The sequence below is a fragment of the Lepisma saccharinum genome, chromosome 23 (assembly GCF_977018435.1).
Source record: "Lepisma saccharinum chromosome 23, izLepSacc3.1, whole genome shotgun sequence".
NCBI lineage: Eukaryota > Metazoa > Arthropoda > Insecta > Zygentoma > Lepismatidae > Lepisma > Lepisma saccharinum.
In genome coordinates this window covers 39,040,534-39,058,658 of record NC_139251.1, presented here as the reverse complement: position 1 = coordinate 39,058,658, position 18,125 = coordinate 39,040,534, and the positions used below count along the sequence as shown (strand labels likewise).

At 37.4% G+C, this 18,125-nt stretch overlaps 1 protein-coding gene across 1 annotated transcript; it reads left to right on the top strand.

Annotated features, from left to right (window-relative positions):
- The first annotated feature begins 103 nt into the window (after window positions 1-103).
- On the top strand, window positions 104-17,353 carry LOC146005214 (peptidyl-prolyl cis-trans isomerase NIMA-interacting 1-like). The gene is made up of 3 exons (XM_083144284.1): window positions 104-182; window positions 5,801-6,004; window positions 17,093-17,353. The coding sequence occupies exons 1-3, from the start codon at window positions 128-130 to the stop codon at window positions 17,311-17,313; spliced, it is 480 nt and encodes a 159-aa protein (XP_083000410.1). The 5' UTR covers window positions 104-127; the 3' UTR covers window positions 17,314-17,353.
- Window positions 17,354-18,125: the final 772 nt, after the last annotated feature.

Sequence of the window (18,125 nt, the reverse complement as noted above, 5' to 3'; positions counted from 1 at the left end):
GCAGGAAACATAAACCAATAGGACAAAGCGTTCTAGCTCGGCAGTGAATGAAGTGAAAACCCGAAAAATATCTGTTTACATTCACCTTTTATAACAATAACAAGTGACAATCGCAGTTGAAGCAACAATGGCGGAGGAAGAATTACCGTCAGGGTGGGAAAAGCGTTTGAGCAGGTCTACTGGTCTGTGCCTATAATATACTGTTCTTTTTATCAAAGATTTAAACCAAATATACTTTCCAAATAATTTTAAAATATGTCTGTGATTAGGTTATACCTTATTTTCTCTTATTAGGCATAGCGTATTGCAGCAAGAAATGTCCGGACCATAAATTTCGGATCGATTAACTTCGAAAAATAACCGTTTCGAAACAACTGAAGCACTTGAATGAAGTGAAAGAATATTTAAAATCAATAATTTAATAAGATAGGGGTGCTGAACTAAAAACTGGTGGTATATATGTTTAAAAGTTGTTCGTGAAAAAACACATGTTTACAAGATATTTTTTTAAAAATTCACGTTTTCGTACTAAGAAAATGCAACACCATGTGATATCGACATATCCAACAAGAATACCAAGTCAGACACATTTTACCATGAAAAGAATACAATGCATATGAACATGAATCCACTGTAAAACCGGTACTCGGACAAATGCACACTATGAGCTGTCATAACTTAGAACACATTGAAATGTGCTGATAAATAATACAATTCAGTATGTTATTAGTGAATTACAGTTTTGTGGCAATAAATACATGTGAAACGTGTTTCTGTTTTAGAGAATATGTTTTAAATTTTTGCGACAGTTGTTACAACACTAAATTTAAACTTTTTTTTCATGCTGCCTGAACAATACCAGCAAAAAGACATGCCAGTTGGGGAAAATTCTACTTCACTTAACCTGGTTGCCATTTTGGGGCTAGTTTCTGTGGTGAAGTGGTCAGTAAAATGTGCTACAAGGACAGAATTCCAAGGTTCGAAGTCTGTTGAGGCATGAAAACCTACCCTATCATTGTATTTGGCACAACACCCAGGCCCATAGCAAGTGGTAGGCTAGATAAACTGAAGTTGCCATTCAAAGCTTTTTTTTTTTTTTTTTTTTTTTTTTTTTTTTTTTTTGAGAGGACAAAGTTAGAATATGTGATGCAGAGATATATTCTGGTAACACACTGCTGTAATTTTCTATTTTCCAAACTAGTAGCATGTTTGGTAACAGTTTCATACATCGGAGACACATTTCTTCATTTTTACAGAAGAAACTACTTACGGAAATGAGTTTCTCTAAGGTTTCCAATGTTAGTCTAGGTATTTTCTTTCATCGTGGTATCTATTTGACCGGGAAATCATGTCAGTGTTTCCAACCCCCCATTTTTTTTAAAACTATGTTTGCCTAACCTAACCAAACCTAACCTTATCGGAGTGGTCCGTGGGGCTATCCATCAGCTACCCATGCATAATGTACAATTTGCACACGTGACGAACACGATAGTAGGTATTTTTCGGTGAAGAAGATTGGAAAACACTGATATTTGAAAACAAAAGAAGCGATATCATTCACAAAGTAAGCGATATCGCACCGTTACACGTGCGTTCGGTAGAACTTAGATAAATGTGTTTTTTCAGTAGAAAAAATGTTTGTTTTCATGTAAAAAGCATAATGGCACCTTGAACTATGTTCCGCAATACACAATTGGTAAGTACGAACCATGCAAAACATAAAATATCTGATTGTAATGTGTCTCCGATCTATGAAACTGGTACCGCATGTTTTTAAAGACTCTCTTCAGACACTAGAACATAACTGAAATGTTCTTAAATATACTCATGGGATATAAGTGGGGGGGGGGGCTTCAACGGGTCCAACACCCCCTCCCCCTAGGTCCAGTAAAATTACCAGATTACCTGTTCTATCAGCTTGTTCATAAAAATTTCTTCGCAATTACTTTATTCTCCTAAATTAAAGATGTATGGGACAGGATACGGAGGGGAAGGAAATTATGTAATTCCACACACCAGATGGTACTGCAGACCAAATATCTGCAATTTCCTGATAGTTTCGGAATTTCTGTTTTAAGAAACTGCATTGGGACTGTCAAATCAGTTTCATTTTTACCCCTCAAGTCTTCTTAAAGGAATTTGGTTTTTAAATAGACAGTGCAAGAAAATCAGGGAAACACCATAACATTCTCAAGTTATTTGACAAAAGATGGACAGAAAAGTATCAACACTAAGTAGCATGCCTTGTGGAATTGTATTCACTATTTGTGTTTTTTTTGTTACTAGCAGAAGAGAAATATTTCAGCAAGCTCTTCAGTTTCTTCACTGTGTAACCTGTGGGAACTTTGAAACATCCCCACTTGTTCTAAACAAATTGTCATCATGCAATGCAAGTTTATGTTGCACTTGTGCACCTCAAAAAGTGAACTGTTTATACAGCGTTTGTTACAACCTGTCCCGGTTCCCGCGCTAGTTGCTCCCTGGCTTTTCTCGGTGCTGGGGAAAGTCAAAGCCAGGCAGCCAATTAAAATATGCAACGTCACAACAGCGTCTACGTAAGTGCCTCTCTTCTGGCTTCCATTCGCTCCTCGCTGCACAGCAGACGATTTTTTCCTCGTTTCTCATTGGCACCGAAACTGTCGAGCGCTCCCTAGCGCGGGAAAGGGGACAGGTTGTAACAAACGCGGTATAAGTACTATGAACATGTCAGTATTCTAATAGAGATATTTAAAAAAAAAATAAGAGTTCGAAGAAATAAAGAGACCTAGAACACCCAGCCGTCAAATCTGAAGGAATAATGCACCAGCTGAGAGCACAGTTGATTATTACAATGTAAACCTTCGTTGTCCATTTTTGGACCATTTTGTAGTAGAATTGAATTCATGTTTCTCTGAACACATTCAACACTTTGCAAAATTGCAACAACAACTTATTTCAAAAATGTGAAATGGCTATCCCTCATTCATTGGAACAGTGTGTCAAAATGCTAGCCTGTTCATTATTAGGACTGCTATATGTCCCGGATTTTCCGGCACAATCTTGGAATGATACGTGTAATTTGTCCTGAATAGTTTCTTCAGGATGCACAAATGTCCTGGGAAAGAAGAAATGATTAAGACTATACTTTCCTCAAATTTATTTATATTTAGATGCGTAATATTAAAATACTCATTTTAGTAAACAATATAACTGTACATTGAACCGCTCCCTCTCGATGATACAAGATTTATCGAGTTACAAGAAGATGCTTAACTTCACGATAGCGCCCCCATCTGCTGCTGAATTTCAGTTGCAAATCTCTTCCTTGCATAATAAGCTGTTTACTGTTAGTGCTTGGGTGTCCACACTGTTCAGTCCGCAGTTCTCAAATAATTTTTGGACATTGTGAGATAGCAGGTTAGTTCATTATCTAACTAATGGACCATTATTGGCACCGAAAACGAATTGCAAGATTAAAAATTTCTAAAGAATATGATAATGGCATGTACAGTTGGATCCATGAGTATTACCATGTAAATTGTCCATGACTATTTTCATATTTTTTTCTCTTCCATCCTATGTGTTTTTAAGCAATGGATGTTTATGTATGCTGGTGCAGAAGTTGTCAACAACTTGTTTTGAGTTTTCTTTTAATTCCTGAAGCTCATATTGGGTCAAATAAAGTGGACGAACATAGTGGTGGACAATTTGCACGGTAATACTCATGGATCCCACTGTACATACACACAACTTTGTCAGGTCCAGCACCCCACCCCATCCACACACACACTCCCCAACAAGCTTCTGGTCAGCAGTGTCCCAGATTTTCACTTATGAAATATAGCAACCAGTGGCGAATCGTGACATCTATATGTAGTCATCGCAAGATTTGCCAAACATCAGGGTCGATCTTTCAATGGAGAAGGGGGGGGGACAATATTTATCTGCGACAAACGCCAAGGTCATTGCCAATTCAATGTAAAAGCTCGTACCATGGACTTTATGACTACAAAAGACATAATTCTATCCCTTACGACGAGAATTATTAAATATGATTGAAACTGAAGTACAAACACCTCAATTGTCACGTTTAAAGGTAAGAAGGACCTTTATTGTTCGTCGCCAATTTTTGTTTTGATTATAAAAAGCAGATTCATATCGTTCAATGTGTGCTTTTCCTCTTAGCAAGTGGAAATAGCAGACATTCGAGTGGTGTGCCCAGGATTTTCGAAGAGGGGGTGGGGTTACGTTTACTTTTTAGTAGTCATTCCTGAAGTCCTCATTTTGCCATCTTTTCCTGCCTTTTTTTTATTTTTTTATTTTTTAACCACTTGCCTTACGACTTTTTTTCCAAATTGATGTCAAAATTTTACACTTTTTTTAATTTTATATTTTACTACTTCTTGACATGCAAAATTACATTAACAATGATTTTTGGTACAACAATCAAAAATAATCAAAATATTCTACTCCAAATAGGCATTCCTTTACTAACCCGAGTATACTCGGAGCTGTTAAATGTGATATAAATTGTGATATTTACTAACAATAATGCAACGAACAAAATGGTATGTTGTTTATGTTATAAATGATATAATATTGATTTCAAAAGACAAAAGAAGTAATTATTCAGGATCAAGTTCTTGCCACACTCGTACAGACGTCAAACTAACATCAGAATGCGAACTTTTGACTGAAATATCATCACAGTCAGTTAGCGTTGTTTCACTGCCACTAGCACTTACACTACACTCTGATGCACTTATGTCTGTGCTTATATCACTCATTTTGCTGCCAAAATAACGAGAAAGTTCCAACCGAATCAACGCTTCCGAACAATGCATTCTTGCAAGCAACCGAATGTCACGCAATGCAGAAAAGCTGTTGTCTTTCTTCACTTCTTGGTGCCTCAAGGCAGGCACAAAAATTAGTGCACACTCGAGACATCTGTTGGCCGGACTTGCAACTAACTCCACCTACCCAATTCATCATGAAAGTTCCGCCCGACTTAGTACGGGCCGGTAAAAAAATTACATTCAATCTCCTCAGGTTTCCGAGATAACTCGGGATAATATTTTACCGGAAGAGTACCACATCCGAGATAATTCGGGTTAGTAAGGCAAGTGGTTAAAGAATATTGAGCCTAAGCAGAATTATGATCCTCACCACCCCTTCTTGAGCACGCCACTGGACACTCGGAAGAATCTTGATGACTCCAGACAAACCCTGCCGTGTTGTAAACATGGGGATGGAGACTGAAAAAAGGGCCTGTTATGACACAGACCTTCAAGAGTGGGGGAAAGTACAGCTCCTTGGACCTGTCTGTCTGTTCGGAAGCGTTTGGCTGTTCTCAGCATCGGCAGAGACCAGAGAGATTCTGCGATGAGCTGGGCCGACGAACACCATTGCCTTCAATAGGAAACTTGGCAGGAGGGTTCGGTGCAAGGGGTAGTACTGGGGCCTCATTTCGATGCGCTAAGATTAGCGAATCTCTTGCATATTTCAAGCTGTTTCATGCTGTCGCTTGGCTTATTTCGCACAAATATATGAGTATTCTGACTTATTATTTTTACTGCTTCTCTAAAATATATAAAATGCAATATTTTTATTATTTTGCTTTGTCATCGCCGCATCTCCCGATGACCGGATAGCAACCCTAATCATACCAAAAGTTGAACCCCCCCCCCTTATGTGAACTATATATACGCCCATGAATATACTACACATTTTTTAAAACAAATTGGAGAGTCTGTAGTTATTTCCTCTTTTGCGAACATTGGAATCATGTCTATGTGTGTAAAATAATATATCTTCTCCACAGGCCAACATTACTATCTTAATATATATACAAAAGATAGTCAATGGGAACGACCAACCAAGGCAGCTGAGCCAGTCTCAACTAGTGGACCTGAGCAAGTCCAGTGCAGCCATCTTTTGGTGAAACACAGAAACTCAAGGAGGCCATCATCATGGCGTGAAGACAAAATCAATCGCACTAAAGAGGATGCATTAGAACTAGTCAAAGGTAAGGTAATGCATTAATACCTACATGCATGTGGGCTTATTTCAGCAAAGCTTGTTGGTTATTGTTCAGGTTTTTTTCTTTTGAGAATTAAATTTAAAGGAAGAAGATGATGAAGAAAATCAAAATTTTAAAAATAAAATTGTATTATGCATCCTCCTGTGGGGGCCTCCCTGATGGTGCAATGGTAGCGTCGTTGCCTTGTAATCAAGGGGTCCCAGGTTTGATACCCGGTTCAGGCACAAGTGGTTCGGATTGAACTTTAAAACTGTAGGTCCAGTCCCGATTAGCCTTACTGTGCATAAAGTAGTCTTAAAACACCAAATCAACCAACCTACCTCCTGTGGCTACCACAATAGATCAAATTGAAACAAAAATTGTAGTATGTAGCAGTGGTACGTACATGCCTTTAACAGTGCAAAGTTAGGTTAAAAATAGGCTAATACTTCTTGGGTGGGGGGGATAATAACAATGTATAAAAGTGGCATTGTTGCTGAAATTTTGCTTCTAGTGTTGGCCCTATAGATGCTGGATGGAACAAATTTGTAGGAAAGCATGACATAAGACCACTCTCCAAGAACATGTAATGCTGTCCCTCAGTTTTGAAAATAAGAAAATAAAATTTTACAACATTTTCGAAAGTTGTAATTTGGGGGAAACCTGCTGGGCCCTTAATTGTCCCAAGGTGTGAACATGTTCTTTTGATCTCTTTGTTACATGTAAAAGTTTCTGTAACAGTTCATTATATCGGAGACACATTAAAATCGGATATTTTGTGTTTCGCATGGTTCGTACTTACCAATTGTGTATTGCGGAACATAGTTCAAGGTGCCATTATGCTTTTTACACGAAAACAAACACAATTTTTCACATAGAGAGTAGTTTTTGTTATTACTTTTTTCGCTTCCGTAACACACAATATGGCGGGCACAGGTTGACTACCGTTGTAGGTATGCAGTGTTTCCAACCTTCTTCACTGAAATATACCTACTATTGTGTTAGTCATGTGTGCAAATTGTACATTATGCACGGATAGCCCCACAAACCATTTCCGATAAGGTTTGGCTAGGTTAGGCAAGCATAGTTAAAAAAAAGGGGGGGGTTGGAAACAGTGATAGGGGGTTACGTCATCAAAGGTATGCAGCATCCGGTTCACATAGCGAAATCAATGGCACTTGTTCGTCGGTGAGATATTTCTCTTGGAAAAATACATGATTTCCCAGTCAAATAGATTCCACGATGAAAGAAAATACCTCGACGGACGTTGAAAACCTTAGAGAAACTCATTTCCGTAAGTAGTTTCTTCTGTAAAAATGAAGAAATGTTACCAAAGTTACACAAGGGGCGTTCAAATCAAACCAGGTCTTTTGAGTTTATTACAGAAAAGAACGAATTTCAGTGAGTGGAGCCTGCATTTATTTTTTGACATACTTCCCTGCTACAATTATACACTTACCTCAGCATTTAACTAATGCCTGGAAAACTTCGTCACAGAAAGATTTATCAGCAGGAAAGACTGCTGTGGGCTTGGAACCACCACAACTAGGATAATGAGTGTTTACACCATTCAAATATCTTACTGCGGCTAACAGTCTCATCACCATACTGAGCTTGAAGTCTTCTGTAGATCTCCACAGATTGTACGCCTTCATTTACAATAAACTTCATCGCCACATGCTGTTCCGTGCATGCACTAACATTGTTGTCGGCCATCTTATATACCTGTTATACCTGTAAAATTAAAAGTCCCAGTTAGACTTGAACGCCCCTCGTATACAGGGTGTCCCATGTAACTTGACAAATCTAAATATCACGAGAAATATGCATCGAACGAAAAAATGTTCCATATGAAAGTATAATTATATTGTGGGGGCAAGTCACCTACGCTACAATGAACCCACCCGCGGGGGGTTTGGGGAAGGGGGCAAAATGTTAAAAGGGAACCCCTATTTTTTATTGCAGATTCGAATACGTAGGTTTTGTCCGACACATTTTGTTCCATTCGTGATAGGATTGTGCTGTCCGTTCGCCTCTCACCATCGGGATGTCTGTTTTGAGTGAGTCCCCTTGCCTCTCACCATCGGGTGCTAGATGCAATTATTCCATGCAATGCTCGAAATGATGTCCTCGAACTTCAATGCATTTGTTAATCCGTTGTTCAAATGATTCGCAGAATTGTATCTGCATCAATGTGTGCGCAAGCATTTCTTATTCGTTTGATCATGTTTGCACGGGTTGTTGACACATCTTGATAAACACGTTCTTTCAGATATCCCCACACAAAAAGAAATCCGGCGACAAGGTCTGGCAATCTGGCAGGCCAATGCACCAGACCGCCTCTACCGATCCAACGACCATTGTACATACGGTTTAATTCCTCTCGTGCTACTATTGCATTATGTGCTGGACAACTGTCATGTTGGAACCACATGTGCTGCCGCAGTGCAACATTTACATCATCAAGCAATGTTGGTAATTCCTCATGTAAAAATGTTCGATATTTGTGCCTGTCCAAAATACCGTCAATAACATAGGGACCAATCAGTTCATCGCCTATGATTCCACACCACACTTTAAGCAAACAAGGACGTTGACATTCAACTTCACGCAAGCAATGTGGGTTTTCCACACTTCAGTAATGCATATTGTGACGATTATCATGACCGTGGTTTGTGAAGGTTGACTCGTCGAAGAAAAGTACTCTACAAAAGATCTGCTTGTCGACTAGTATTTATTCGCATGCCCATTCACAAAAGGGTAATTCCACGGTCACTTACGTTACTTTCATAGAAGATAAAATTACTTGAAATGTGATTTCACAATAATTTACTACTTTTACTACAGTTTAAAAATTTCCTTAGGCTTAATTAAAATTATAATTTAACTTTCTCACTCAAAGTTGATCAGCCAGACCCTGTAGCTGAGTGGTTAGCACATCGCGCTGCGACGTCAAGGGTCCCTGGTTTTAATCCCGCTCGGGCTTGGTTGTTTGTGAATGTCCATTCATCAATTTCATTATTTCATCCCCATATTCTCAAATTAGCCAAGAGGCACAAAACGCGAAGTAAAATAATCTAAATCAGTCAATCAATCAAAGATGATCAATGTTATTCATTGTATAATGAAAAAAAAAGTAAATAAAGCTGTCACACAAAATGTGACAGTAATATGTGAAAAGTAAACTTGCAATTTTATTCCTGTTCTGTTTTTACAATTTGAAATATATAACTTTGTGTCAACTTAGATATAGTGTCTTGGAACTCAAAACCATTTTGAGGTATTAAAAATACTCGTGTAAAGAGAAAAAAATAAAATAATAGTCACTTACTTTACAGTAAATGGTCACTTATGTTACCAGTCCAAATTAGGAAGAGGGTATTAGTGTGTGAGTAATAAAAAACTCAACCCTAAGTGACCGTGGAATTAGCCCAGGGTAATTCCATACAAAAGGGACAAAATAAACCATCATTGAAAATAGATCTAGTGAAATGTTATATGTATGGGTAAATAGTATACTTTCTGTAGTTGTTTGGCAACAGTGTAAAATTGCCCAGCATTCCCTACTTTCCAGATGGTAGCTATGAAAAGTTGCCTGTAAAATTACTGCTGGTGTCCAAGAGAATTTCTTTATCAGGAAATGTTTTTTTTTCATTTGAATACATAATGATATTTAGTATTTAGGCTTTACCAAGTTAATTGATGGCTAATTTGCTTCAAAATCTAGTGATGTGCTAAATATAATATTTATTGGAAGTTACCTAATTTAGCAGGTTTTTGTAGGACATCATGTAGAATTTGTTTAAATGGCTGCTAAACCTAGTCACGGAGCAACTAGTGGTGTATTTTGGCTGCTTGTTGCAGTGGTTCTCAACCTTTGTGAGACCACAGCCCAGTAAATTTATTTCTTACAAGTTGATGCCCTGAACCCAAAAATTTCCCTCATAAATACATTTCTGATCTTTAAAGTTTATATGGAAATTAATATGCACCCTTAATTAATATTAATATATCAACTATGGCATAATCATAGTTCAATTAGAAAATTACATTTAAATTAGTCGTCAACCCCTTAGTGCAACTGACCTTTTGCAGCCCAGTGGTTGAAAAACACTGGCACTAAAACTGAAGCAGAAGCAAATAAGACTCTGACCCCGTCTTATTACAAGGCAACAGCATTACTTTATTCAATTCCAGAGGCTCATTCATGATTATAAAAGGAAACTTCTATCAAAACAATTTCATGATAATCTACTAAAGTAAAAGTGTGACTTATTTTTTTTTAATATTAATTAAATTAAACCCTGTGTAGATAGCTCATTATATCATTTTAAACAGCAATTAATTTGTAAAACGATAGTCACTTAAGTTGCAAAAGTACTGGTCACTTATGTTACACAAGTTCAGCTTACTGTTACTAGATATTAGTTGCTTGCAGTAAGCTGATTTTTTTTTCAGCACTCACTCACAGCCTACTAAGAGATAATACATTTTTAACTAAATATTTTCATTGCTATTATCAGGATAAAAACTATCTCTTTTTTGGTCACTTACGTTACAAGCTAGTCTATCTACAAAAACGTGCTAAAGTAGATAACTTCCAATAAATATTATATTTAGCACATCACTAAATTTTGAAGCAAATTAGCCATCAATTAACTTGGTAAAGCCTAAATACTAAATATCATTATGTATTCAAATGAAAAAAAAACATTTCCTGATAAAGAAATTCTCTTGGAAACCAGCAGTCACTTTACAGGGAACTTTTCATAGCTTCCATCTGGAAAGTAGGGAATGCTGGGCAATTTTACACTGTTGCCAAACAACTACAGAAAGTACGAGGCGTATTTTTTAAGTAAGTACCGTTTTGATATGTACAAAAAACAAGTAAACTTTTTGTAACAATTTTATTGTTACATGAAATACCACACTTTTATCTACTTTTCCACATAATTGCCACCAATATTAAGGCACTTATCATATCGAACAACAAGCTTTTGTATTCCGTCGTCATAGAAGTTTGCCGCCTGAGTTGACAGCCACTGCAACACGGCCGTGAGCACAATTTTCGATAGTTTAAGCATTTGGTAACAATTTCGTAGATAACACTTCTTGAAACTTCAGGGAAGTCCTCTGATAACGAAGAAATCGTGAAGCGTCTGTTCTCTTTCACTTTTTCGTCGACTTTCTGCACCAAATCGACAGTGATCACTGAGGGTCGCCCACTCCGTTCCTCGTCATGAACATCCTTTCAGCCATCTTTGAAAGCACTTGCCCATTTGCGTACCATTCCATCACTCATAATGTTTTGTCCGTACACTTCACAAATCTGACGGTGAATTTCAACTGCTTTCACGCCTTTAGCACTAAGAAAACGAATAACAGCGCGTATTTCACAGTCGGCGGGATTCTAAATCGGCGGAGGCATTTTAAATACGCAAAAGCAAATGTATACATGATCGATTGTTGCCGCAATGGCGTCTGTGGCTTGCCAACAGATGTAGGTACACAGTGCGCATGCACGAGACACCGACTGCAGCGCTGCAGCGGTGGAATTTCAAAATGGTACTTACTTTAAAAATATGCCTCGTATACTATTTACCCATAGAGATAACATTTCACTAGATGTATTTTCAAAAATTGTTTATTTTGTCCCTTTTTGTATAGAATTAAGCAAAACACCACTCGATTGTGACAATCGTCCCCATGAAATTATTGATGCATGGACACTTGATAGTGATGAAATTTGTGATGTTTCAATATTCTCCAAACACTATTGCGAGAGATTCCTTACTGCGATGATATTACTTGCATACTTGCCTGGGGATTATGAGCCACTGCGGCTAGGACTGCAATTTGATTATGCTCTCCAGTGGCAGTTGCTCTACGAACCCTTTTTGGAGGTTGTACACTTCCTTTGGCACGAAACTGTTGCCAACTCCAACAAATGAAGAACGCGATCATAGCCTGTCAGGAAAACATTCTGCATAAAGGGTCACAGCATCATCGATGTTCCTTCTGCATTCACCATAAACAAGGGTCATTTCTCAATTTTTTCTTCTACAGATAGATAATCCATGATGTTGAATACCCCACTTAACTGTGTCGTTCGACTCTTTGCGGTCACACTGCACTGACTACTGAGAGCAGGAGCACAATGCTTTTAGGGCACAGTATCCCTCCTCACATACTTGCCAGCCACTGCATTTACGAGACACAACCAACACGTTGCGCTTACAACGTCATCTATCTATCACGAATGGAACAAAATGTGTCGGACAAAACCTACGTATTTTCGGACGTCGAATTGGAATCTGCAATAAATAGTAGGGGTTTCCTTTTAACATTTCGAGGTTGCCCCCCCCCCCCCCCCTCCTGGGGGTGAGTGGCAGGGTAGGTTCAGTGTAGCGTAGGTGACTTGCCCCCACAATACTAATATACTTTCATATGGAACATTGTTTTTCGTTCGATGCATATGTCTTGCGATATTTCAATTTGTCAAGTTACATGAGACACCCTGTATATGAGCAAAAAAAAAAGTGGTGGTTCAAAAGTTATACCCCATTTTGTAAGATTTACCCCATAATACTCAGAGAGAAAACAAAGACGTTTCCAATTTGCTGTTTAACAATGGATATGTTTTGTAATTCAAGTGTGTCATATCTTCATATGTATACAAATGAACAAGAGAGACATAACTGAAATATCATGTGTAGTTTTGAAGAACTTTTATTTTGTGTAAAAAGGTATAAAGTTACCAAATTAAATTTGAGATTTTATTCATAATAACTCCAAAATGTAATATTATGTGCCAAATTGAACATGAACTTTAGTCTGTTTTTATACAGATTCTTTTTTATTTTCAATCTACAACAAATTATATAATAATGACAATGGACGTCCGGAACCTGGAAAATGAAAGTCAACCAAAAGTTGTATATTTCACACATATAATTTCTAGAGCTGAGCCGATAACACAATTTACCTATACCGAACCCCTGACTGATTTCAACCGATGCTGATACTTGTATAATTCCAGTTTAAAATAACAAAGGCTAGTTACTGAGTCATAACAAATCACTCCTTTTCAAGGCGTGTGCGACTTAGTCATGTTATGTATATTAAAGTATATATAAAAATATATCATAAAATATTTACGTTTCGTGAGTATCTGTTTTACAAAGATTTCAAGATTTTGAAATGGATATGACGTAGTTGGTGAAAGGGAGGAGGGAGGGGGGGAGGAATGGGTGGACACTATAGCCGAGCAACTTCCGGCATTCCGCGAAAAACCATATCAACTCGTTGAATACATCGTGAGGGCAAGCATGACATTGTGAAGGGGTTTTAACGTGTTTAGCATGTGAAAGTTTTTTATGGTTTTTTTTCTTAGTAGTTGGAGTTTTTAAGGAAAAGAATAGATCATGATGTTTTACGAGAATGGGGCCAGTTGGTATGGAATCAACTTTTTATCCAGTTTTACCTATTTCCTCTATCCTTGTCTTAATTGACGTGGCTAAGTAGTGATCATACTGGCCTAGAATGAGAACCTGAAGAAGGGAACAGTTGGATCCCGAAACGTAAGTCTTTTATGATATATTTCAATATATACTTTTAATATACATAACAACTCAACACATCACATTCTATTCATGACATTAAATAACTCCCACATTATGCTTATGAAGCATTATAGCACTTAAAAATGTCTTGTGACATTTTTATGTGAACTTCTTTCTACCCCCCACAGGATGCAAAAGGAAGAAGAAGAAGTTGAAATGTTGCAAGCATTTTTAAAGTGTTGCAATTACGCAAAAAAATCTGTGGATTATTATAAGTGTCCCTGCTTCATTTCATGAGCCCCAATTTCATGTAAACAAGCATCTTCATCTTGTCGTTTGGATTAACCTGGAGAGGGAGGAAAATGACGTAAAGCTATAAACAAATGCAGATATGTTTATTAATACTCATTTGGTGCTCTGTATATGCCCTGCTGTCCACTGGTTTTAAAAACGTCCACGTTCTTACCCCACGAGTTTGTGAGCAAGAATTGGCAATGAATGGTTTCTTTTATTTCCACATAGCTTTGACCACCACGTTTTGGCACATCGCGTTCTCTTTAGTCTTGTCATCTGCTTCCCAGAAGAATGCAGCATATCTCGGAAATGTACATGGAATTCCTGTGAGGGACCCCAATGGAAGGGTGAACAAACCTTTGAAAAGGACAAATCTTGTTGAAATCTTGTTGTTTCTCTTGGCCGCACATCAGTATCGGTATCAGCTCAGCCACAATAATATATGTTAATTATTGCATGAACATGATAAATTCAAATTGGAGCAATGTTCTTTGAGGGAACAACACTATTATGGGGGAAAATGTGTCTCATTATCCCCCTGGAAAAAATACCTTGCTTGCCCCTTCCTGGAAAAATCCTTCGGATGTCTATGAATAATGAAGAAAAGTATTTACTCCTAGAAGCTTGTCCCGCACCATAGCCATGCAATCTAAGATGGCATGCTTTTGTCTCAAGCTATGGAATGCACGCAGGTTCGAGCCTCTTAGAGGAAACATAACCACTTTTCTCCTGAGATTTCACCCTATGTATGGGAGGGTGGCCACCCACCATCGTGAGGAAATTGGGGAACTATGAATGAGTGCTGTAACCTGGTCATGGGAAACCTACAACATCGGCTGGGGGTTCAGCATGCTGCCACACGTCACCCCATAAGTGGTTGGATGATCACCCACCTTGTCAGGTGGGAGTGAGGCCGGCAGTCCGTAGGTAGGCTCGGACCCTCATGGGCTGTTGCACCAGGCGTTGTTGTTTTTATATTTTTTCCTAGGAGCTTTATGCTTTAACCAAACACATGGTGATCCTTTTTTTAAAAGGAAATTTCCTGTGTTGAAACCTAAAAATTGTTAAGTTTGAATTTTTATTTTTTAAGCCCATGTTATGCACAAAAAGGCTAATCAGGTCTAGACCTACAGCTTAAAGTGGGATCCAGCCCATCATGTTCTTCCATCAGATATTGAACCTAAAATTTTAAAGTGAATGCTCTAGTAATTCCCAGTGAAATTGCATTTATTGCTAGTGGCATCATTTAATCTCTCTGTGTGGAGATTTCATTGTGTCAAGTACATCATCAATAACAGTTAAAGTACACAGAGCAATCTTCTTTTCATTACAATAAAAGTATATAATTGCCAAAAATTACTTACAATTTACAAAACTCAGCCTATGCAAAACAAAGTCTTCTTAAATATGAAGCTAACATTTAGCTCTGATTTAAATTTAAATCCAGAAGATATTTTTGTTTCAAATTAGTTACCTGTGTCAGATGAACTGAGAACAGTGTCACTTTCACAGAACACAAAAAACAAACAAGCAGGCTGGATCTCGTGGAAAATTTTCTTTGAAAACCTGCAATTAAGCATGGATTTTATGTGTCACAGAAGCCACCTTGTACACAGACAATCTGTAGAGATATGTAATTTGATTCATATTTTGGAAACTGCTCCCTTCTCCCCCCCCCCCCCCCTCATTCCCTGTCAGCAATGATAAAGGCAAAGGTTCTTGTCCCTGTCCAGAACCTAAGTGCATGATTTAAATAGGGTTACCAGATTGCTATAAGGGAAAAGTAGGACTAATGTCCCAAAATGTAGGACACAAAACATTCACAATAAATAATACACATTTCTAGAACACGTTAGATATAAATATAAAATTTACACTTTTCACCTTTTAAAAAAATATGATTTCTTAATGAATTCTTAAATGCAAATTTTCCAACCTTGTAATCAATACTAAACAATACACTTCTCACTACACATGTTTTACTTGTACTTCTCAGAGGAGCCAATTTGTTTCAGAATGTCAGGTTTAGTCAAAATATATTTATGACAGACTGAACAATCACTCTCTTTGAAATTATACTGAACCCTAATACTGAACTTTTTACAGACTAAAAAAAAAAATTTCTCCCATGACTCCATTGTGCTGATGGTAATGAAAGTACTCCCTCATTATGACCTGGAATGGCAAACATATATTCAGCAATTACCATAATTTGAAATGGTTCCAGTAGTTTCATCTTTGGTATTCTTTTAGTTCAACATCTTTGTTCTCTATACCCCCCGTAGAGGCCCTGCGTTACAATCAAAATATTGAATAAGAATGGAAAACACCTTTTTCCATCAGTATAAACCCCAAGGCAAGAAATTTTCTCAGGCATTGAACAGTGACATCATCAGAATGTAGCCCAAAAAACTTGTTCATTAATTGCTTTTCTTTTTTGTTCTAGCAGAAACTTTTCCCTTCTTTTTGGGCAATAACTGAATCAAAATAAATTTCACTGTTGAGTTTGGGAGTGCAGTACATAGACTTGTAACTTGCATTATTTCTCTTTGTTCAACAGAAACACGTACTTTCCCAATTAATATTATGTTACATCAAAATGTAGGACATATATGATAATTTTCAAATTCCTCCCAGACGCCGGACATAAGGATAAAATGTAGGACATGTCCTGGAAAAACCGGACGTCTGGTAACTCTAGATTTAAGGCCATGAGAAACAGTTTCAGTGTCCAGACACACAAGGTTCTTGAAAGACCCTAAACCAACCTTTCCTCAAGGCAAGCAGGAGAAAGTGAGGTCTGTGCACTGGATGGTTGTAGGAGGGGGAGAAAACTTATCATTAGGCTTATTGGAGTATTATTTTACTCTCTTGGGAATATCAAACTTCCCGTGCCATAGAAAAACACGTACGGAAAGAGGACTTGTTGAAGATACATGTTATTTGTCGTCGGAAAGTAAAAAATTCTCATTTGATTAGCCATAACTTGAAGTTGTTGCTTTTTGGTCTCAATAAAGATTCTGAAAATTCTTATTCGTCATATTTTTCAAACATTGTGTCTAGCTTAATAATCAACTTGAGAAACCACTTTCATTTGCTACATGTAGAGAAATTCATCTGCTATGAAACTGTTGCTCTGCTCTGCCTTGAAATCAAAAATGCAAATTGATTGGTACTTTAACCCACTGTCAGATAATCAAGATTATATCTTTATTTTGATTATATCTTCTCTTTCTAGCATATCGAACCGACATTGTTAGTGGGAAGGCTTCATTTGCGGAACTAGCTCAGAAGTATTCCGACTGTAGTTCAGCTCGTCGTGGAGGCGACCTTGGACCATTCGCACGCGGTGCCATGCAAAAGCCATTCGAACAGGCTGCGTTCTCACTGAAAGTCGGGGAACTCAGTGAACCAGTTTTTACTGATTCCGGGGTGCACATCATTCTCCGCACAGCTTAATTGTAATTATCCCATTAAAGCAAGAGACTGAGAAATGTGAGTTGAGGAGTGAAAGGTTTTTTCTTTTTATAAGATTTTGTTGTAAGTGGCATGAGTGAGTGTATAACTTCTTTCTCCGTTGTATATGTTACCATATGTTTCCTGTATGCAAGGTACTCAATTGTTATGCTTCCTGTATTTTGGTGATTTCAGTTTTACATTCTGATGTATTGTGAAATCAAGTAATTAAGGAAGTTTTTCCTCTGTTAGTTACAAAATAATCATGAGAAATAAATTCGCTATAGATTAGAATTATGTGAAGGAATGTGTGAGTGAACAATACTGTAAAGAAACTGGTTTAGTAAGATCATGAAAATATTTTTAAGCTGGTATTGTATGATGTTAAAGACGAGAAGTTAGAAGTCCAAAATTACAATTACCCTCACTTCGTATCTGAGATTTTAATCTGACTCAAGTGCATGAAACTACCCAAAAATCTGTACATAGAACTTGTAGCACCACCACACTAATAGCAAATAATCAGTGTTTAAAGCATAACTCACGCCAAGCCCAACATATTAGTATAATAAAAGGTATAGGAACAGATGTTTCGTAAAATATGATGTACAATATTTCATCTTGAGTTTAGAAGGAATGATGTAAATACGTAGAAGTACTTACATTTGGGAGACAGAGTTAGTTAGGAATCTCCACACTTGGTTGAACGTAAAATGAAGTGTTTTAAATGAAGAAAAAACCTGCACTGAGATAATGGAAAGAAGAGGATTAAACATTTTTTATCCTTGTCTGCAGCATTTAGTTAATAATTTTTT